General features: G+C 39.9%; 1 protein-coding gene across 3 annotated transcripts in view; it reads left to right on the top strand.

Annotated features, from left to right (window-relative positions):
• The window catches only part of TULP4 (TUB like protein 4), a 287,703-nt gene that overhangs the window by 184,482 nt on the left and 80,109 nt on the right, over nt 1–23,112 (top strand). For all 3 annotated transcript variants that reach the window (XM_039467723.2, XM_074397192.1, XM_074397191.1), the window contains one exon: nt 18,005–18,166. In XM_039467723.2, coding sequence (XP_039323657.2) covers nt 18,005–18,166 — 162 coding nt within the window. The remainder of the gene's footprint in view (nt 1–18,004; nt 18,167–23,112) is intronic.

Here is a 23,112-nt window from a genome sequence, read left to right as displayed (position 1 = left end):
AATCTGCTTAACAAGGGAAGGGTGCTACTGTCTCTTCTGCAGGTTTCAGTTAGCACAACCACCTGTTGTCATCTTCCAGCTCTTCCTTTCTGATGCAGTTTGTCTGAACTCTCAGGAAACAGTTGCACTCAGGATACCCTGCTGAGCTGCGTTGTTTCTAGAACTGTTCCATAAACTGGTTTATGGGACAGCTTCATGGTGCACCTTTTATATGGGTTTAAGGACACATGTTTGAGCAGGCAGCTCCCATCCTGGGGTGTGTACAAAACTGTGACTTAAGAACTGGAGTCCTTAGGGGGTGTCAATTAATAATTAATGAGGAGCTTCTTGGACTATTTTAATTCTCAGAATGATTTCCCTGTTGCTGCCTTTCCATACACTTCTAAGGGACTTGGATTCTCATTCTTCCCTCTCCTTCCTGTTGCTTAAATAAGCTGTGAGCTTCCCAAGCTACAATTCAGTCAAGTGACATAAAATTACAATGAATAAAGATATTATTGTCAGTGACTGTTAGCAGGCCGAGGATCTCTGTTAGATATCATCACAGAAGGCCCTGTGTGAAAACAGAGCATTCTTTTTTTCTGAGTTGACGTGGTGGAGTAAGTGTAATAATATTGACTCACTGATAAGGCCTTACTAGTTTCCTTCAGGCCTCCTTGGAGTGAGAAAAGGAAGAGGCAAAGCCTGCCCTGTGACCATTAACTGGCCTTCTTGAAGTTGAGCCACAGATGTAGACATCTTTTTGTGGATGGACCTGTGGTCAAGAGCAGGGGCCCTCTGTCATCTCCACAGCAGCTGTACAGTCACCACCACCCTGCACATTCCTTGTGTTTCTTTCCATTGAGAGTTTAGAGAAAATATTAGAAACAAGAAGGGGAGGATGAGTTCAGCCCTAGAGGCAAATGAGCTTACCTGGGCCATAGAATACCTGGAAGCCCCCAGAATCTCACAAATGCCTGCCCCTATCAGGTTTGACTAAAGTAATTACTGTATGTTGTGATATCATTTAGAGTTTCGTACAATTGGGACCTCAGATTTTTCAAATCCTAGAACCCATGGAACAACTGTCATCATTAGACGCTGGCGTTTTGGGGGAGGTTTGGTTGTTTTTAATCGTGTTGGAGTCAGATCTTATCCAAATTAAAAGGACACCGCACAGTGGAGACAGTGAATCACTGGTCAAGGGAGTGGTGGCTTTGTACACCAGGAAAAGTTCTGTGGCTCAGAAGAGGAGTGTCTTTGAAACCAGCTCAGAGAAAAAGACTACTTTTTAGAAGAAGTGACAGATTATCTTCATTATATAGTATACCTTTCATTTTCACAAAGTAATCAAACATTTGGCAAAAGCTAAGAGATGCTTTAACAGTTTTTCAAGAAATGATTAAGAGTCCTTTATTTCAAAAATGAGTTTGGAACAATACATGCATTATTTTACAGTATTAGTCACTAGGGGTGGCTGTGCCAGGCACACACACTCTGAGACAGTCTGATGAAAAGCTGCCTGGGTCAATGGCGTGGTCAGCCTGCTGCTCAGCTTCAATTAATCCATGTCTAAGAACTCTCTTTGGTAAAGCAAGAACACTGCAACCTTCTGCAGTTGAGAAACAACCACAAGAACTGGGGTTTCTGCCCCTTCTTTTGGAGACAGGGTCTCTCTGTCACCCAGGCTGGAGTGCAGTGGCATGATCTTGGCTCACTACAACCTCCACCTCCCAGGCTCAAGCAATTCTTATGCCTTAGCTTCCTGAGTAGCTGGGATTACAGGCATATGCCACTTCACCTGGCTAATTCTTTGTACTTTTAGTAGAGACAGGGTTTCACCACATTGCCCAGGCAGTTTTTGGACTCCTGGGTTCAGGTGATCCACCCACCTTCGCCTCCAAAAGTGCTGGGATTACAGGCATTAGCGACCACTTTTTTTTTTTTTAGACGGAGTCTTGCTCTGTCACCAGGCTGGAGTGCAGTCACACAATCTTGGCCCACTGCAACCTCTGCCTCCCAGGTTCAAGCAGTTCCCCTGCCTCAGCCTCCTGAGTCGCTGAGACTACAGGTGTGTGCCACTATGCCTGGCTAATTTTTTGTGTTTTAGTAGAGACGGTTTCACCATGTTGGCAAGATGGTCTCAATCTCTGGACCTACCTCATAATCTGCCTTCTTTGGCCTCCCAAAGTGCTGGGATTACAGGTGTAAGCCACCATGACTGGCCTTTTTTTTTCTTTCTTTCTTTTTTTAAAGCAATTTGATACTAGGTTTTCTCTGGTTTTGTTTTTCCAGTTGTGATTTATTCTTATCACTTTATGTTGTCCTAATAAACCCAAATTGGGCCAAGTGTCTAGTTGGGAGACTGAGTCAGGAAGATCTCTTGTGACCAGAGTTCAAGATCAGCTTGGACAATATGCAAGACCTCATCTCAACAAAAATGTTTTCAAAATTAGCTTGGTGTGGTAGCACAACCCTGTAGTCCCAGGTATACTCAGAAGACGGAAGCAGAGGATTGCTTGAGCCCAGGAGTTTGAGGCTGCAGTGAACTATGATTATGCCACTGTACTCCAGCCTGGGTGACAAAGCAAGACCAAGTCTCTAGACAAACAGAAACCCAATTAGTTCATGTGAACATCCTCTTTTATCTGTTTTTTGTTACGTAAAATTGCTGGTATCTCTAAGAAGCTACTTTTTACTGGAAATGCGTTTTGGCTGTCAATTAAGATTTCCTGAAATAGTTTTTTCTCTTAGTACAAATCTTTTTTAAGATACATAGTTAAAATGCATGCAAGTAAATAGCATTATCTGTGCAAAATGAGAGAGCTTTTAAATTTTATTCCAGAATGTAATGTATTGTTTCTGAAAAACATTGTTTTATGTTAATGAAAAAAACTAGACAGTGTCATTGGTTGGAACATAGTCAGTATAGTCAAGGTTCTGAGTTGATCTGAGGAAACTTTTTTCAGTAATCTCAGACCAGCTGTTCAAGAGCTATCTCACAAACCATGCCATTGTCATGATAGAGACATTGCTGATCACACAATGTAAACCTATAACCCCTGCTTTAAAAACAGCCAAAAGTTCATGTTCTTTTAGTGTTTGTTCATTTAGTTTCTCATTACCTGAAATGTAATATATCCAATAATATCACAGAGTTTTTATTTATTTTTTATTTATTTTTTTAATTGCATTTTAGGTTTTGGGGTACATGTGAAGAACATGCAAGATTGTTGCATAGGTACACACATGGCAGTGTGACTTGCTGCATTTCTCCCCATGCTATCTCCCCTCACCTCCCCACCTCCCATCCCTCCCCCGTTTCCCCCCAACAGACCCCAGTGTGTAGTGCTTCCCTCCCTGTGTCCATGTGTTCTCGTTGTTCAACACCCACCTATGAGTGAGAACATGCAGTGTTTGATTTTCTGCTGTTGTGTCAGTTTGCTGAGAATGATGGTTTCCAGGTTCATCTATGTCCCTACAAAGGACACAAACTCATCGTTTTTGATGGCTGCATAATATTCCATGGTGTATATGTACCACATTTTCCCTGTCCAGTCTATCATCGATGGGAATTTGGGTTGGTTCCAGGTCTTTGCTATTGTAAACAGTGCTGCAATGAACATTCGTGTGCATGTGTCCTTAGAGTAGAACGATTTATAATCCTTTGGATATATACCCAGTAATGGGATTGCTGGGTCAAATGGTATTTCTATCTCTAGGTCCTTGAGGAATCGCCACACTGTCTTCCACAATGGTTGAACTGATTTACACTCCTACCAACAGTGTAAAAGTGTTCCTATTTGTCCACATCCTCTCCAGCATCTGTTGTCTCCAGATTTTTTAATGATCGCCATTTGAACTGGCATGAGATGATATCTCAATGTGGTTTTGATTTGCATTTCTCTAATGACTAGTGATGATGAGTATTTTTTCATATGTTTGTTGGCCTCCTGTATGTCTTCTTTTGTAAACTGTCTGTTCGCCCACTTTTGAATGGGCTTGTTTGTTTTTTTCTTGTAGATCTGTTTTAGTTCTTTGTAAATTCTGGATATCAGCCCTTTGTCAGATGTGTAAACTGCAAAAATTTTTTCCCATTCTGTTGGTTGCCGATTCACTCTACTGACTGTTTCTTTTGCCGTGCAGAAGCTGTGGCGTTTGATTAGGTCCTGTTTGTCTATTTTGGCTTTTGTTGCCAATGCTTTTGGTGTTTTGGTCATGAAGTCCTTGCCTACACCTATGTTCTGAATGGTTTTGCCTAGATTTTCTTCTAGGGTTTTTAGGTATTAGGTCTTATGTTTAAGTCTTTAATCCATCTGGAGTTAATTTTGGTGTAAGGTGTCAGGAAGGGGTCCAGTTTCTGCTTTCTGCACATGGCTAGCCAGTTTTCCCAGCACCATTTATTAAACAGGGAATCCTTTCCCCATTGTTTGTTTTTGTCAAGTTTGTCAAAGATCAGATGGTTGTAGATATGTTGTGTTTCCTCCAAAGCCTCTGTTCTGTTCCATTGGTTTATATATCTGTTTTGGTACCAGTACCATGATGCTGTTTTGATTACTGTAGCCTTGTAGTATAGTTTGAAGTCCGGTAGTGTGATGCCTCCTCCTTTGTTCTTTTTGCTTAGAATTGACTTGGCTGTGCAGGCTCTCTTTTGGTTCCATATGAAGTTTAAGGTGTTTTTTCCAGTTCTGTGAAGAAGGTCATTGGTAGCTTGATAGGAATAGCATTGAATCTGTAAATTACTTTGGGCAGTATGGCCATTTTCATGATATTGATTTTTCCTAGCCATGAACATGGAATGTTTCTCCATCTGTTTGTGTTCTCTCTTATTTCATTGAGCAGTGGCTTGTAGTTCTCCTTGAAGAGGTCCTTTACGTTCCTTGTTAGTTGAATTCCTAGGTATTTTATTCTCTTTGTAGCAATTGTGAATGGCAGTTCGTTCTTGATTTGGCTCTCTTTAAGTCTGTTATTGGTGTATAGGAATGCTTGTGATTTTTGCACATTGATTTTGTATCCTGAGACTTTGCTGAAGTTGCTTATCAGTTTCAGGAGATTTTGGGCTGAAACGATGGAGTCTTCTAGATATACAATCATGTCGTCTGCAAATAGAGACAATTTGATTTCTTCCTTTCCTATTTGAATACCCTTTATTTTCTTTTCTTGCCTGATTGCTCTGGCTAGAACTTCCAGTACTATATGGAATAGGAGTGGTGAGAGAGGGCATCCTTGTCTAGGAGGTTTTTTTTAAAGCTAAGTGTTTATAACTGCAAACAACAGTGAGGATTATAGATAGCATTTGTTTTGTTAGAAAAGATTAAAAAGAAGCACAATGTAGGACAAATGGAAAAAGTAAACCAAGGTAGTAGAAACAGGAACAGATACAACGATAATTAGAATAAATGTAAAGGGATTAAATTCACCAATCAAAAGGTAAAGCTTAACAGGTTAAATTTGTAAAAATCTAGATAACAGTATATACTGTTAGAGCCATACCTCAAACTGAAGGACATAAATGTAAAGAATGAGAAAGATAATCTTCCAAATACCAACAACAAAAATAAAGCTGATGTAACCATTTATTAGTATCAGATAAAGTAGATTTGAAGATAGAAAGTATTATTTAGTTCATAGAAGACAGAAAGCATTATTTGGTAAGCTATAGTTTACCAAAAAGATATTTTTAGTATGTATACACTTATTAATAGCATCAGTATAAATGAAGGAAACTAATAGAACTGAAAGGAAATTTTATAAATCCATTGACGTGCTCAGACATTTTAACGACAGTCAGCAAAGTTGTAGATGATCTGAGCAACACATTTAACAAGCTTGACCTGAAGGACATGTATAGATTCTTAATTCACCAATTAGAGAACAGACACTTTCTCAAGCACAGATGGAGGGCTTATAAAACTGATCATGTTCCGGGACAAGATTCTGCAAACCTTTTCTGAAGGGTCAGATAGTAAATATTTTAGGTTTTGTGGACCAGGAGCCAAAATTGAGGATATTATATAGGTATTATTATATAACAAGAGGGAAATCAGATTTCCAAAAGATTTTTATTGATGAAATTTAAATTTAGATTTATGAACACTGAAATTTGAATTTTATATAATTTCAAATAACAAAATATTCTTCTCTTAATTTTTTTCTTCTCAACTACTTAAAATCATTTTCAGTTTGTGGGCTGTACAAAAACAGGTGACAGGTCAGATTTGTCTCATAGCCCATAGCTTACGAATCCCTGTTCTAGGACGTAAATAAAACCTCAGCAGATTTCCAGTGTCAGGTGTCATGATTATAGACCAAGATCTCTACAGTGCAGCTGGGTCAGAAGTTAGTAACAGAAAGATAAGAGATCCCTGTCTGTTTAGACATTTTAAAATATATTGTTAAATAGCTCATGGTTTAAAGAATATATTTAATAGACATTTATAAAATTGTAGATCTCAGTGATAATGAAAACACTATGTCAACAAAAAGAGTTAAACTCTGTAAAATATTTGAAGAGATTTATTCTGAGTCAAATGTGAGTCACCAAGGCCCATGACACAGCCTTCAAGAAGTCCAGAGAACATGTGCCCACGGTGGTCAGGCTGTAGCTTGGTTTTATACACTCTAGAGAGGAGTAAGACATCAGTCAAATACATATAAGACATACCTTGGTTTGGTCCAGAAAGGCAGAGCAACTCAAAGGGTTAGGGGAGGTTCTGGGTAATGGTGAATTTAAATATTTTTTGGTTGACAATTGGTTGAGTTTGTCTAAAGACCCAGGATTGATAGAAAGGTAATGTTCAGGAGAGAGATCCAAGATGGCTGATCACTAGCAGCTCGGGATTGTAGCTCCCAGTGAAAGCGCAAAGAACGAGAGGACGCCATACCTTCACATGAATTCTTGTTGCTCATGCACCAGGAGATTCCCAGCGGAGGAGCCCCACGGGTCGCCAGTGCGACTCTTGTGACCGGCGAGGTGGTTTTGCTGGTGCCTCGGAGCGTCGGTTCTTGCTGCAGAGTCAGAAAACCACCATCAATCTTAACGCCGCTGATATAGTCGGCGCAGTGGGTTGCTCAGATTTTGGTGCTGAGAATCAATAAGTTGGACGTCCACTTAGAAACCCAGTTACAAAGACGGTAATTATAAAAACCACAGATGGATAAATCTACAACGAAGGGAAGAAAACAGCCAAAAAAGGCTGAGAATACCCAAGATCAGAACGCCTCTCCCTCAGCAGGGGATCCCAGTTCCTCATCAGTAACGAAACAAGGCTTGATGGGGAACGAGTGTGTTCCAATTACAGAAGCAGGCTTCAAAATGTGGATGATAAGAAACTTCTGTGAATTAAAAGAACTTATTCTAACCCAATCCAAAGAAACTAAGAACTTTGAAAAAAGGTTTGACGAAATGTTAACAAGAATACACAATTTCGAGAGGAAAATAAGTGAATTGATGGAGCTGAAAAACACAATACGAGAACTTCGTGAAGTATGCACAAGTTTTAACAGCCAAATTGATCAAGCAGAAGAAAGGATATCAGAGGTCGAAGACCAACTCAATGAAATAAAACAAGAAGACAAGATTAGAGAAAAAAGGATAAAAAGGAACGAGCAAAGTCTCCAAGAAATATGGGACTATGTGAAAAGACCTAATCTACGCTTGATAGGTGTACCTGAATGTGACGAAGAGAATGAATCCAAGCTGGAAAATACGCTTCAGGATATTATTCAGGAAAATTTTCCCAATCTAGTAAGGCAGGATAATATTCAACTCCAGGTAATACAGAGAACACCACAAAGATATTCCTCAAGAAGAGCAACTCCAAGGCACATAATCATCAGATACACCAGGGTTGCAATGAAGGAGAAAATACTAAGGGCAGCCAGAGAGAAAGGTCAGGTTACCTACAAAGGGAAGCCTATCAGACTTACAGCAGATCTCTCAGCAGAAACCCTACAAGCCAGAAGAGAGTGGGGACCAATATTCAACATCCTTAAAGAAAAGAACTTTCAACCAAGAATTTCACATCCAGCCAAACTAAGCTTCGTAAGTGAAGGAAAAATAAAGTTTTTTGTGAACAAGCAAGCACTCAGAGATTTCATCACCACCAGACCTGCTTTACAAGAGCTTCTGAAAGAACCACTACACATAGAAAGGAACAAACAGTATCAGCCTTTCTAAAAAATACCAAAAAGTAAAGAGCATCAATATAATGCAGAATTTACATCAACTAATGGGCAAAAATAGCCAGCTAATATTCAATGGCAGTATTAAACTCACATATATCATTATTAATTCTAAATTTAAATTGACTAAATCCCCCAATCCGAAGACAGACAGGTAATTTGGTTAAAAAACTAAAACCCGTCAGTATGCTGCATCTAGACCCATCTCACATTCAAGGATACACAAAGACTCAAAACAAGGGATGGAGAAAGATTTACCAACCAAACAGAGAGCTAAAATAAATAAATAAAAAGCAGAAGTTACAATTTTTGCCTTTGATAAAATAGTCGTTAAAGCAACAAAGATCGAAAGAAGCAAAGGAGGACATTATATAATGGTAAAAGGATCAATGCAACAACAAGAAGAGCTAAAGATCCTAAATATATACGCACCCAATACAGGAATACCCAGACATACAAGACTAATAAAGAGACTTAGACTCCCACACAATAATAGTGGGAAACTTTAATATTAACATTAGACAGATCAATGAGACAGAAAATTAACAACGATATCCAGGACTTGAACTCAGATCTGGAACAAGTAAACATAATTAACATTTATAGAACTCTCCATTTTAAATACACAAAATATACACTCTTATCAGTACCACATCGTATCAGCTTAGAAGTTTAAACGAAATGTTGATTGGCTCCTTGTTTGTTATTCTCTTCCCTCATTTTCTTTCATGTCTCCATTATTAAGGACAATTATAGGTATATTTAGACTGCATTCTAGTCCGGGCAATAAAGCAATACCCCCATTCTCTCTCCCTCTTCCTCTTTCTCTTTCTTCCTCTTCTTTATTCTTTTTCTTATTATAAAAAAAAAGAAAGAAAGAAAGGTACTGTTCAGGCTAAAATAAAGATTGTGCAGCCCAAAGTTCTTTTGAAGTCTTATAGTGGCTGTCCTTAGAGACAATAGGATGACAGATGTTTCCTATTAAGATTTTAGGTAATCTCTAGGACTGGGATAGTCTGGAAGAAAAAGATCTAGCTACGTTAATGGAGATTCTTTACAGATGAAATTTTTTTTTTTGCCCGCAAATAACAGCTTTGCAGGGCCATTTCAAAATATAGCAAACAAGCATGTTTTTGGGTAAAATATTTTGATTTTCTTCTTGGTCTTGTAATGTTATGCCAGAGTCAAGTTGGAAAGTAAATCATGATATATAGGATTAAGTAAAACCCAACCTATCTGATGAGAATTTATGATTTTGGGGGCATGACTTCCCAGACCCCTTAGATAAAAATTTGGGCATGGTAAAAAAATCATAGTTTAGTCCTTAATTATGTACCGGAATTTGTGAGCCATAATTAAAGTGGTGCTGTGAGAAAAATGTATATCCTTAATTACTTATATTAGCAATAAAACTGTGATCATTGGTCAGATATGTGTTTATCTTAAAACATTATTAATTTAACCGGAGAGTAAATCCAATGAGAGAAAAAGAAATAATAAAAATGAAAGTGAAAATTAGTACAATAAGGAAAACATGATAAGGTAGAGATCAACAAATCCAAAAAATTGTTCTTTGGAAACAAATCAACAAAATAGATAAATTGCTTGCAAAACTGATCAAGAGAAGAAAAGAGAACACAGAAATAAACAATTTTATAATAAAAGTGGGGCATAGCTATAAATAGAGATGACAAGATAACCAAAGGTAATTATAAGATGCATAAGTAGTTCATTGGGGGAAAGATAATCTTTTCAACAAATGGTGCTGAAACAATTGAATATCTATATTTTTTAAAAAGAAAACCTTGATTCTTACCGCATACCCTGCATGAGTTTGGTCCAGAAAGGCAGTAAGTAGAGGAACATCAGGGTTCTTGGTCTTCATGCCGTGTGGATAAACAACACGGACACACGTGGAGAGGTTTTAAGGAGCGGAGAGTTGAATAGGCAAGAAGGAAGAAGGCAGAAGGAACAGGCTCCTTCTTACAGAGACAGAGCGAGGGGAAGCTCCAAAGCTGAAAGAGGAGGTTCCTGACTGCAGCAGACTGCCGAGACCAGCTTGGGCATGGAGACCCCAATCCAGGCGACGCTGAAGGAATTAAGAAACGGAAACAAAAATAAAGTGGAAAAGGGGGAAATCAGAGTGGGGTATCAGGGGACTGACAGCATTTCCCAGCTGAAAGCCCAGAGCAGACTCTGAGCCGTGTATTTATTCTTTGTGAACAGTGATTATTTTTAGTGAGCAGGTGTCCTATGTTTTTCTTAAGAGTCATGTAAAGACATTTTAATTTGAAGACTTGATACTGAGGAATAAATATATATACCTAATATGTACTCACAAAAATTAAAAACTAATTTGTTTAACATATGTTGAATATTTATTATGGTTCTGTGGACAGGGTACATGCCTTAGTTTTTCTTTCTTTTTTTTATTATACTTTAAGTTCTGGGGTACATGTGCAGATCTTGCAGGACTGTTACATAGGTATACACATGCCATTGTGGTTTGCTGCATCTGTCCCCCACCCCGACCATCATCTACATTAGGTATTTCTCCTAATGCTATCCGTCCCCAATCCCTCCACCCCTTCCTATCCCTCCCCTAGCCCCCGCTCCCCCCACAACAGGCCCCAGTGTGTGATGTTCCCCTCCCTGTATCCATGTGTTCTCATTGTTCAACACCCACTTATGAATGAGAACATGCAGTGTTTGATTTTCTGTTCTTGTGTCAGTTTGCTGAGAATGATGGTTTCCACCTTCATCCATGTCCCTACAAAGGACATGAACTCATCCTTTTTTATGCCAACATAGTATTCCATGGTTATTTGTGCCACATTTTCTTTATCCAGTCTATCCTTGAGGGGCATTTGGATTAGTTCCAAGTCTTTGCTATTGTAAACAGTGCTGCAATGAACATATGCGTGCATGTGTCTTCATAATAGAACGATTTATAATCCTCTGGGTATATACCCAGTAATAGGATTGCTGGATCAAATGATATTTCTATCGTTAGATCCTTGAGTAATTGCCACACCGTCTTCCACAATGGTTGAACTAATTTACACTACCACCGACAGTGTAAAAGCGTTCCTGTTTCTCCACATCCTCTCCAGCATCTGTTGTCTCCAGATTTTAATGATCGCCATTCTAACTGGCATGCGATGGTATATCCATGTGGTTTTGATTCGCATTTCTCTAATCAGTGTTGATGAGCATTTTTTCATATGTTTGTTGGCCACATAAATGTCTTCTTTTGAAATGTGTCTGTTCTGTCCTTCATCCACTTTTTGGTGGGATTGTTTTTTTCTTGTAAATCTGTTTTAGTTCTTTGTAGATTCTGGATATTAGTCCTTTGTCAAATGAGTAGCTTGCAAAATTTTTTTTCCTATTCTGTTGGTTGCCGGTTCGCTCTAACAATTATTTCTTTTGCTGTGCAGAAGCTCTTAAGTTTAATTAGATCCCATTTGTCTATTTTGGCTTTTGTTGCCATTGCTTTTGGTGTTTTAGTCATAAAGTCCTTGCCTATGCCTATGTCCTGAATGGTATTGCCTGTGTTTTCTTCTAGGGTTTTTATGGTGATAGGTCTTATGTTTAAATCTTTTTTTTTTTTTTTTTTTTTTTTTTTGAGATGGAGTTTCGCTCCTGTTACCCAGGCTGGAGTGCAATGGCGCGATCTCGGCTCACTGCAACCTCCGCCTCCTGGGTTCAGGCAATTCTCCTGCCTCAGCCTCCCGAGTAGCTGGGATTACAGGCACGTGCCACCATGCCCAGCTAATGTTTTGTATTTTTAGTAGAGACGGGGTTTCACCATGTTGACCAGGATGGTCTCGATCTCTTGACCTCGTGATCCACCCGCCTCGGCCTCCCAAAGTGCTGGGACTACAGGCTTGAGCCACCGCGCCCAGCCCTATGTTTAAATCTTTAATCCATCTAGAGTTAATTTTTGTATAAGGTGTAAGGAAGGGGTCCAGTTTCAGCTTTCTGCACATGACTAGCCAGTTTTCCCAGCACCATTTATTAAAGATAAAGATAAATTAGGTAAGCAGCTAGCTCCTGTTCACTACTAGTTAAAAATAAACTAGAAAGCATTCTTTAAGTTTTAAGAACAGGTTCCACTAGTGCATGACTGGTACATATTGCTTACTATTCTATAATGCCATAAGCAGTTTTCTGCCTTGGAACAGCAGCATGTTCCTTGCCGTCATCTCTCAGTAAGCAATATGTAATTGATCACAAACATCAGTGTTTGTTTTCATCAGTGGACACCAACCAGGTATATATGCAGAAGCTGGAGGAGGTGATGTCTGATTCGCTTAGGGCTCAGAGGATTGGTTCGACCAGGCACGTCGCTCATGTAGCCTGCAGAAAAAGCTGGCCCTCCCACTCTGGCCTTTTAATATACAAATGCAGGGCTCCTTGAATGTTCTATACATGTGGGGATATGTGGGGGCAACCATGTTGCCAGGAACATGTGGTGCAAGGTCAACAAGGCCAGGAATTGCTTCCCAAAGTGCTGGGATTACAGGTATGAGCCACCACGCCCAGCCTGACATAAGCACTTTGGAAAATGGTTTACTGATTTATTGTGCAGTAAAACATACATTTACCATATAGCCTAACAATTCCACTCCTAGGTATCTACTCAAGAGAAATAAAATCACGTGTCACAAAAAGTCCTGCACGTGAATGCATGAATGTTCATGATAGTTTCTTAATAACTAAATTCTGGAAACAACCCAACTATCTAGCAATTTGTTTTAACTTTTTAGTTCAGGGGTGCATGTGCAGATTTGTTACATAGGTAAACTTGTGTCATGGGGGATTGTTGTACAGATTATTTGGTCACCCAGGTGTTGAGTCTAGTGCCCATTAGTTCTTTTTCCTGATCCTCTCCCTCCTTCTACCCTCCATCCTCCACCCTTCGATAGGCCCCAGTGTCTATTGTTCCCCTCAATGTGTCCGTGTGTTTTTGTCATTGAGCTCCCACTTAGAAGTGAGAACATGCTGTATTTGGTTTTCTGTTCCTATGTTAGTTTGCTAAACATAATGGCCTCCAGCTCCATCCAAGTTCCTGCAAAGAACATGATCTTGTTCTTTTTTATGGCTGCATTGTATTCCATGGTGTATATATATGTGTGTGTGTGTATATATATATATATACACATTTTCTTTAACCAGTCTACTGCATACATGTACATGTGTCTTTGTGACAGAACAATTTCTATTCCTTTGAGTGTATACCCAGTAATGGGATTGCTGGTTTGAATGGCAGTTCTGTTTTTAGGTCTCCGAGGAATCACTACACTGTTTTCCACAATGGTTGAACTAATTTACAACCCAACTAACAGTGTGTAAGTGTTCCTTTTTCTCTGCAACCTCTCCAGCATGTTATTTTTTGACTTTTAAATAGTAGCCATTCCGACTGATCTGAGATGATATCTCATTGTGGTTTTGATTTACATTTCTCTAATCAGTGATGTTGAGCCTTTTTAAACATGCTTGTTGGCTGTATGTATGTCTTCTTTTGAAAAGTGTCAATTCATATTTTTTGCCCACTTGATAATGGGGTTGTTTTCTTGTAAATTTGTTTAAGTATCTTTATAGATGCTGTATATTAGACCTTTGTCAGATGCATAGTTTGTAAAATTTTTCTCTTATTCTATAGGTTGTCTATTTACTTTATTGATAGTTTCTTTTGCTGTCCTGAAGCTCTTTTGTTCGATTAGATCCCATTTGTCAATTTTTGCTTTTGTTGCAATTGCTTTTGGTATCTTCATCATGAAATCTTTGCCCATTCCTGTGTCCAGAATGGTATTGCGTAGGTCATCCTCCAAGGTTTTTATAGTTTGGGGTTTTACATATAAGTCTTATAATCTTGAGTTGATTTTCGGATATGGCCTAAGAAAGGGGTCCAGTTTCAGTCTTTTGCATATGGCTACCCCATTATCCCAGCACCATTTATTGAATAGGGAGTCCTTTCCCCATTGTTTGTGTTAGCTTGGTCAAAAATCAGATGGTTGTAGATGTGCAGCCTTATTTATGGGTTCTCCATTCTATTCCATTGGTCTATGTGTCTGTTTTTGTACCAGTACCATGCTGTTTTGGTTACTATAGCACTGTAGCATAGTTTGACGTCAGGTAGCATGATGCCTCCAGCTTTGTTCTTTTTGCTTAGGATTGCTTTGGCTCTTAGGACTCTTTTTTGGTTCCATATGAATTTTAAAATAGTTTTTTCCTAGTTCTGTGAAGAATGTCATTGGTAGTTTGATAGGAATAGCATTAAATCTGTAAACTGTTTTGGGTGGTATGGCCCTTTTAATGATATTGATTCTTCTTACCCATGAGCATGGAGTGTGTTTCCGTTTGCATCATCTCTGATTTCTTTGAGCAGTGTTTTGTAGTTCTCCTTGTAGAGATCCTTCACCTCCCTCTCTAGTTGTATTCCTAGGTGTGTTATTCTTTTTGTGGCTGTTGTGAATGGGAGTTTGTTCCTGATTTGGCCCTTGGTTTGGCTGTTGTTGGTTCATTGATTTTGTATCCAGAAACTTTGCTGAATAGCAATTTGGATAGACAAATTGTGGTGTATTCATATAACAGAATAATGTGTAAAAAGAAATGAACTACTGATGCACACAATTCAGATAACTCTCAACATCTTTATGCTGAGTAAAAGTAGTCAGACACTGAAGTTGAACATACCATATGGTTCCATATGCAAAATTCTAGAATCAACAACCAGTGACAGAAATCACTGTTTGCCTAGGACTAGGGTTGGGGATTGACTGCCTGGAGCGAGGAGGGTCGTTACTGCATGTAAATTATGCCTTAATAAAGTTGATTTTTTAAAGGAAAATACTAACAACTACTTGCCAACAGTTTTGAAAGCACAAATTCCTTTTCAAAATTGTCAGAACTGACTCAAGAAGTAGAAAGCCTGACAGTTTAGACTGGGCACAGTTGCTCATGCCTATAATTCCAGCACTTTGGGAGGCCAAGGCAGACAGATCACTTGAGGTCAGGAGTTGGAGACTAGCCTGGCCAACATGGCAAAACCCTATCTCTACTAAATATACAAAAATTAGCCAGGTGTGGTGGTGTGTGCCTGTAATCCCAGCTACTTAGGAGGCTCAGGCAAGAGAATCACTTGGACCCGGGAAGTAGAGGTTGCAGTGAGCCAACATCATGCCACTGCACTCCAGCCTGGGCAACTCAAAAAAAAAAAAAAACCTTGAAAGTTTAGTCTAGAACTATTAAATTGAAGACATGGTTAATAATCTTCCCATTACTAAAATGCATAGCCAGATGATTTGGCAGGCTTGTTCTACCAAACTTTCTTTTTTTTCCTTTTTCTTTCTTTCTTTCTTTCTTTTTTCTTTTTTTTTTTTTTTTTGACTCCAGGTCCCAACCTGATCTACCAAACTTTCAAGCAACAAATCATCTCAGTTTTTATACAAATTCTTTTAGGCATTACAAAAAGAGGGACTCCTTCAGTTCATCCTGAGAGAGGTAGCATAACCCTGCTAAATCCAGAGACTCACGTTACAAATACAAAATCACAGGTCTGCTACATTCATGAACACAGATGCAGAAAATTTAAAGACACTAGCAAATCAGCTTCAATTGTGTATATAAAAGACAATACTCCAAATTGGACTCTGCTAGCTATGCAAGAATAGTATGATATTTTAAAATCCATACAAATAACTTACCACAACAGTAGATTAATAGAGGGAAAAATACATTTGACTAGATGTAGTAAATGCATTTGGTAAACTTAACACCCAGGTATGAAGTAGTGTTTTCAGTTAGATTTTTTTTTCTTCATTCTGATTGAGGGGATATTGTTAGCAAGACTGAGAGAGAATATAATCAGAAACCTACAGCTTTACTGTTTTGGTAAGGGACCAGAAGACAGTGATGAAGAATCTATTACTAACCGTAAGTGAGAAGCAGTATCACAGTGGTTGAAAGGAAGGACCCTGTAGCCAGATATCCCTAGGATTTTTCTGGTTTCTGTCTTGCCTGCTGTGTTGACTGAGTCTTCTCTGTAGACGAGAACTATGCCTTCCACAGGTTATTGACTTGAGGCTTAATGAATTAATGTACATGAAACACATAGAACACTGTTGATGCACAGTATGCACTAAAGTCCATTTCAGTCATTTTTCTTAAAAAATTTTTTTAGAGACAATACCTACTTCTGTCACCCAGGCTGGAGTGCAGTGGCACAATCATAGCTCACTATAGCCTCAACCTTCTAGGCTTAAGCAATCTTCTCACCTCAGCCTCTTAAGTAGCTAAGGCCACAGGTGTGTGCCACTGCTCCTGTGTGGGGAACACTCCCGTGTGAGACCCCTAAAAGGCGTGAGTCTCACTATACGGTGAGTTTGATCCCAAACACAGTTTCCTACTGGAGGCAGTCGAGCTATCCGGAATATAGGAACTGAAAGATGAATGATCAGTTTCTAATATCAACCACAATATCCTTTGGGCCTAAAACTATGCATTGCTGCTAGACCGAGTTACCCCCTGCCGGCAACCGGTTCCTGCTTTTAACCTTTTTATGACTTTAAGTATAATCCTTAAACCTTACTTACCAGACTGCCTTGCACCTTAGATAATGGTTTAACTGTCAATATTTGCAAAGCAAAATGCCACCATAAGGGATGGCTTTGATTCCTGACTCAGAGATTCCTGAATGGGGAAATTGAGTTGAGTTAGGAGTAGACAAAGGACAATCCGGATAAAAGATATTCTGATAAGCAAAACCAGAGACACCTGCAGCCAGGAGGAATAATGTCTGGATGTAAACAAGCTTTGTGATTACAGGAAATTCTGTTACTTTTTACAACCACTGATTGTGTATTTGACTTTTCAATTGTATAGGCCATGTAAGGTATACATTTACATTTCGTCTTGCAACCATTGTGTATCTGACTTCTCTATTGTATAGGCCATGTGAGGCATACATTTACATTCCTCTTACTATGACGTAAACCAGAGCCATGAAAGTGTATTTATTCCTGGCCTTTGAAAAATAAAATTTGCTGTTTAGGCACAGCCTATCAGCCCTCCAGACGCCTCGCTTTCTCTCTCTCTGTCTTTATTATTTTCTCAGGCGCACTCCCTCTTCCAGGTATTGGGACCCTCTTGCAGGTCGAGAGACCCCCGGGCAGACGTGCCTACCCGTCCGGACGGTCCACGACACTCCTGACTAATTTTTTTGAGAAAGAGTCTCTCTCTGTTGCCCAGGCTGGAGTGCAATGGCATGATCTTGGCTCACTGCAACCGGCATTGAGATGAGGTGATGATTACAAGCCATGAGAATGGCTCCCTGGTTCGAGCCTTTCTCTCACCTCTGCCTTCCTAGTAGCTGGGATTACAGGCACGTGCCACTATGCCTGGCTCACTTTTGTATTTTTACTAGAGATAGGCTTTCACCATGTTGGCCAGGCTGGTCTCGGAACTCCTGACCTCAAGTGATCTGCCTCCCTCGGTCTTCCAAAGTGCTGGGATTATAGGCATGAGCCATTGCACTCGGCCCCGACTAATTCTTAAAATTTTTATAGAGGTAGGATCTCGCCATGTTGTCTAGGCTGGGCTCCAACTCCTGGCTTCAAGTGATCCTCTCATTTTGGCTTCCCAGCGTTCTGTGTTTACAGGCATGAGGCACTGCAGCTGGCCTCAATAGTTTTTCTTATAGCTTTCAAATAAGATATGTTATATTTTAAGGCCATCTCCATCTTAGCCAAAAGGCTGAGTTAATGACTATGTCTAGACTTTGATAAAAGTGCTTTCCTTTTCAGATTACAAATTGACTCTTTTCTGTGTGTCTCCCAAGGTGAGTGATTTCACGTGGAGCCATGATGGGACTCAAGCACTTATTTCCTATCGAGATGGGTTTGTCCTGGTTGGTTCTGTCAGTGGACAAAGACACTGGTCATCTGAAATCAACTTGGAAAGTCAAATTACGTGCGGCATATGGACTCCTGATGACCAACAGGTAACACCTCTGGAATGTGGGTATGTGATGTTAAAACCATGGGAGCTGGGAGGGAGGAAAGGGGCAGGAGCAGGGAGCTGGTGCAAAAGCTGCTTGAGGAATCACAAAGGAAAAGAACAATAAAACTGTCCAGGTAAAAATTAAAACAAAAATTTTAAATGAACCACAAATTGGAGAGAAACAGTGTTTCCCACCAGTATGGTAACATTAAGTTAACATTTTAATTATATAAAATATTCATACAATTTTATTTTATTAATAAAATTTGGGGTTTTATTATTATTTGCATAAATATGCAGTTGATACTATGTATCCACTAAGTTAGTACTAATCTAAAAAAACAATAGGATAGGAAATAGGATATGTGGTATATTGCTACATCATAGACAGCAAAGAAGCTCATCCACACGGTAAAAAGAGCTAGAGGGAAGTGAATCAAAAGACTACAAGCAGCTCTTTTATGGCAATGAGCCTCTGGTTCATTTTTTAAAAATCAAATTTCAAAATTTTCTTTAATGTGCCTGTTTGACTTAAATGAGAAAATAACATATAATAACAATAAAATTCTATATTGATAATTCATTTTGGAGGGTGGGCACGGTGGCTCACGTGTGGATCCCAGCACTTTGGGAGGCTGAGGGAGGTGGATCACCTAAGGTCAGGAGTTTGAGACCAACGTGACCAATATGGTGAAACCCCATCTGTACTAAAAAACATATGAAAATTAGCCGGCGTGGTGGCGTGTGCCTGTAGTCCTAGCTACTCTGGAGGCTGAGACAGGAGAATTGCTTGAACCCTGGAGGTGGAGGCTGCAGTGAGCTGGTATCATGCCATTGTACTCCAGCCTGGGCGACAGAGAAAGACTCTGGCTCAAAAATAAAACAAAATAAAAGTAATAAAAGATAATTTATTTTTTAGATATCAGGATTGACTGGTTAAAACCTTTGTAAATATAAAACTTGTGTTTTCCAAGTATAGCAGAATACATGTAATGCCAGAATGTTTTATGCCAGAGATTTAAGTTTATTATTGGTAAAAAGCAAGCAGTATAATATGGAACTGTAACCTTCATTTTTGAGCCACTTTTTTTTAACTGAATTGGTTTCCTCTGGTCACTATGTATTTAATGTTTTCATTTTTCAAGTGAAAAGACAAATAATTTTTCTCTTCTCAAAATTGGTATTAGGAGATTTCTGCAAAGGTATTTTCAACTCCATGTTTTATCCCTTGCTTTCCCCCAAAGACTTCCAATTATCCCTCACTATTTGTGTGTATTTATATGAAATGCTTAGATTTGTTTATTATAAAAGTATATTTTTATAGGTTTTTACTACCTCCAGAGTCTCCTCAAGGAAAAGTGTGTTGCATTAAGTGACCTTGCCCAGGGCACCTGATCTCCCCTGTGTCAGTTTCTTCTATGTGACAAGGACTGTGAATTATTTCCTGCCTAATTCCCAGGCCTTTTGTTATGATAAATGAAGGAACAGACGTGAAGGCCCTTAAGAATCTATGAGTGGAAATCTTGGCTTTACATTCTTTCCTTGCCTAGAGTGATGGAACCCGTGAGCCATCTGTGAGGTTCATCTAATGGTCCTCTGATGACTTGTGCCAGGCAGTGTCCCCAACAGACTGCACATGTAGGACAGGCCGGAGACCCACTGGGGATACAGCAGTGAGAGGGATGTGGTTCTTGCCTTTGAAGTACAATTGAACCTGTTGTGGAGACAGACCTCTCCTTACACAGAACACAGCTGCCATGGCTTGGCAACGTGTTGGGAAGGAATTCCCTGGAAGGGCTGGCTGCAACTCCCAAGTTGAATCTGGGGGACGTTGTTGCAAGCAGCCCGAGCAGAGTTCCAGGGTATCGACACCCTGGTGTTGATGTGCCACAGGGAGTGGTTTACTGCTGCTGTGGAACGTGAAGGGGGACTCATGGGTTGGGAGGAATCAGTCAGACCATGGCCGTGGGATGAATGGAGGCTGTGCTGGCGTACCTGGCCTTGACTCTGTGGACCTTGGCGGGAGGAAAGAACTGATGTGGCAAGCAATTGGCACTTGGCCCCAACCTCTGTCCTGATGACTGCTTTTACTAAGAGGTGGGATTTTGCTCTAGGAAAGTACCCCCACTGCCTTTAAATAAAAGGTTTGCAGCCAGGCACCTGTAGTCTCAGCTAGTCAGAGGCTGCAGTGGGAGGCTCACTTGAGCACGGGAGTTCTCGAAACCAGCCTAAGAAATACAGCAGGACCCCATCTCTTAAAAAAAAAAAAAAAAAAAAAAAAGGGTTTGCAGGTCACTGAAGCAATAAGGACCCTTGGAATTGAACACAGAGAATATGTGTATCAGGTACTGTCAGTCCTGTTTGAACTGGGACATTGAACAGTAATCTCATCTCTGCCACTCATTCAAATCTCTTGCTTGGTCTGATTTTATTAATGAAAAAAGAGTACAAAGACAGGTTGTGCACCAGTCTAATGTTTGTAATGTCAGAAGTTTGATGTGGAAAGCAGCACCCCTGCAGCTCAGGGGGCTCTGAACTGTGGACATGAAGGTAGAGCAGCAGGAAGCCGGCTGAATCTCCTCCTGCTTCCCTGAGAACTTTCTGCCTTCAATGTGAGTTAAAACAGCTTCCAGGAGTAAACCTCTTCCTCTCATCTTGAGCTATTTTGGATTATAATGGTATTTTAGGCTACTTCCTGTCAACTTTAAAAAATACAAGCAGTACATGGCTGGGCACGATGGCTCGTGACTGTAGTCCCAGCACTTTGGGAGGCTGAGGCAGGTGGATCGCCTGAGGTCAGGAGTTCAAGACCAGCCTGGCCAACATGGTGAAACTCTGTCTCTACTAAAAATACAAAAATTAGCTGGGCGTGGTGGCTTGCGCCTGTAGTCCCAGCTACTCAGGAGGCTGAGTAACTTCTCTTGCCTCAGCAAGAGAATTGCTTGAACCCAGGAGGTGGAGGTTGCAGTGAGCTGAGATCGCACCACTGCACTCCAGAGTGGCACTCCATCTCCAAAATAATAATAATAATAATAAGCAGTATATGTTTTCAAGCATCAAGTTTGAAGTGTAGCTATCTTCCTATTTGTCATATTTTTTTTTTCATTCTACAGGATGGTTTATTACCCTTTGTGGTGTTATAGACTACTTTAGATGAGTATCAGATAGAAACTGAACCTTTTACCTGGAAGAATGCACATGTGTACATTATATATCACATATGATTATATAGCTCACTTTGCATACAGCTTTGAGAATTTATTGTATTCCATCTGTGGATTCTCCTCTTCACACCCTGATCCAGATAGAGGTGATGTTTTGGGCTAATTGCCCCAACTTTCTATTATGAATGTGTTCAAATGTACAGAAAATTTGAGAAAAGACACCTTCCTGAAACATTTTGCCATATTTGCACACTCTGTTTCCTTACTACTCCCCACGTACAGGCTTTTGTAGTACTTGTTTTTGAAAGTAAGTTGTAGACATTGTGGCACATCAGCCTTATATATTCCAACATGTGTATCCTGAGAATAAAGCCATTCGCCTGCACAGGCTCTCCTAAGGAATTAGCAGTGACATTATCTGGCATCTAGACTATCTTTGTATTTCCCTAATGGTTACCAAAATGTATTTTATACGCTTTTTCTTTTTTTGTTTTTTGGAACCAGGATCCAATTTAATTCATGTACAGCAGTTGATTGTTCTCTCTCTTCAGGCTTTTAGTCTAGAACAGTTTCCTTTTTTTAAATTGACTTTTTTATGAGGTCAGTGTGGCTGCCTGTCCTCACACTCTAGATTTGTCTGATTGTTTATTCATAGTATCATTTTACTTCTGGCCCTTGTATTTCCTATAAACTGGAAGTTAAGTCTAGATTAGAGTTGGAGTAAACAATTTTGGTAAGAATACTCTAAAAGTAACATATTCTTTTTTTTTTTTTTTTTTTTTTTTTTTTGAGATGGAGTTTCGCTCTTGTTACCCAGGCTGGAGTGCAATGGCATGATCTCGGCTCACCGCAACCTCCACCTCCTGGGTTCAGGCAATTCTCCTGCCTCAGCCTCCCGAGTAGCTGGGACTACAGGCCGCGCCACCATGCCCAGCTAATTTTTTATATTTTTAGTAGAGACGGGGTTTCACCATGTTGACCAGGATGGTCTCGATCTCTTGACCTCATGATCCACCTGCCTCAGCCTCCCAAAGTGCTGGGATTACAAGCATGAGCCACCGCGTCCAGCCTGGTAACATATTCTTTATACTGAACCACACTGAAAAGTATATAATGTCTCAGGGTTGCTGAATTTGATTTAACCTTTGTAAAAACAAAAGTTACTTTTCAGGCCAGGTGCAGTGGCTCACGCCTGTTATCTCAGCACTTTCGGAGGCCGAGGTAGGTGGATCACTTAAGGTCAGGAGTTCAAGACCAGCCTGACCAACATGGTGAAATCCTGTCTCTACAAAAAAATACAAAATTAGCTGGGAATGGTGGTGCACACCTGTAATCTCAACTACTTGGGAGGCTGAGGCAGGAGAATTGCTTGAATCCAGGAGGTAGAGGTCACAGTGATCCGAGATTGCGCCATTGCACTCCAGTCTGGGCAATTTTTCACATCATGTTGTTAATGTCATCTACACTTAAACAGCTAATTTGTTCAAAGGATGTGTTCAACTTCAGGCTAAAAGTTGTCTTCTATTAAATTGCAAGAAAGGAATGTAATTCTACCTGGAATTTATTTAGTGAGTGAGGACTCGGTATTAGTTTGCTTGGGCTGCCACAACAATATCACAGACTGGGCGGTTTCAACAACAGAAATGTATTTCTCACAGTTATGGCGGCTGTAAGTCCAAGATCAAGGTGTTGGCAGGTTTGATTTCCCCTGAGGCCTCTTCTCCTTGGCTTACAGATATCTGCCTTCTTACTGTGTTCTCACGTGGACTTTTCTCTGTGCACC

Source organism: Saimiri boliviensis, chromosome 4 (genome assembly GCF_048565385.1).
Source record: "Saimiri boliviensis isolate mSaiBol1 chromosome 4, mSaiBol1.pri, whole genome shotgun sequence".
Taxonomy (NCBI): Eukaryota; Metazoa; Chordata; class Mammalia; order Primates; family Cebidae; genus Saimiri; species Saimiri boliviensis.
This window is presented reverse-complemented; position numbering and strand designations above follow the sequence as displayed.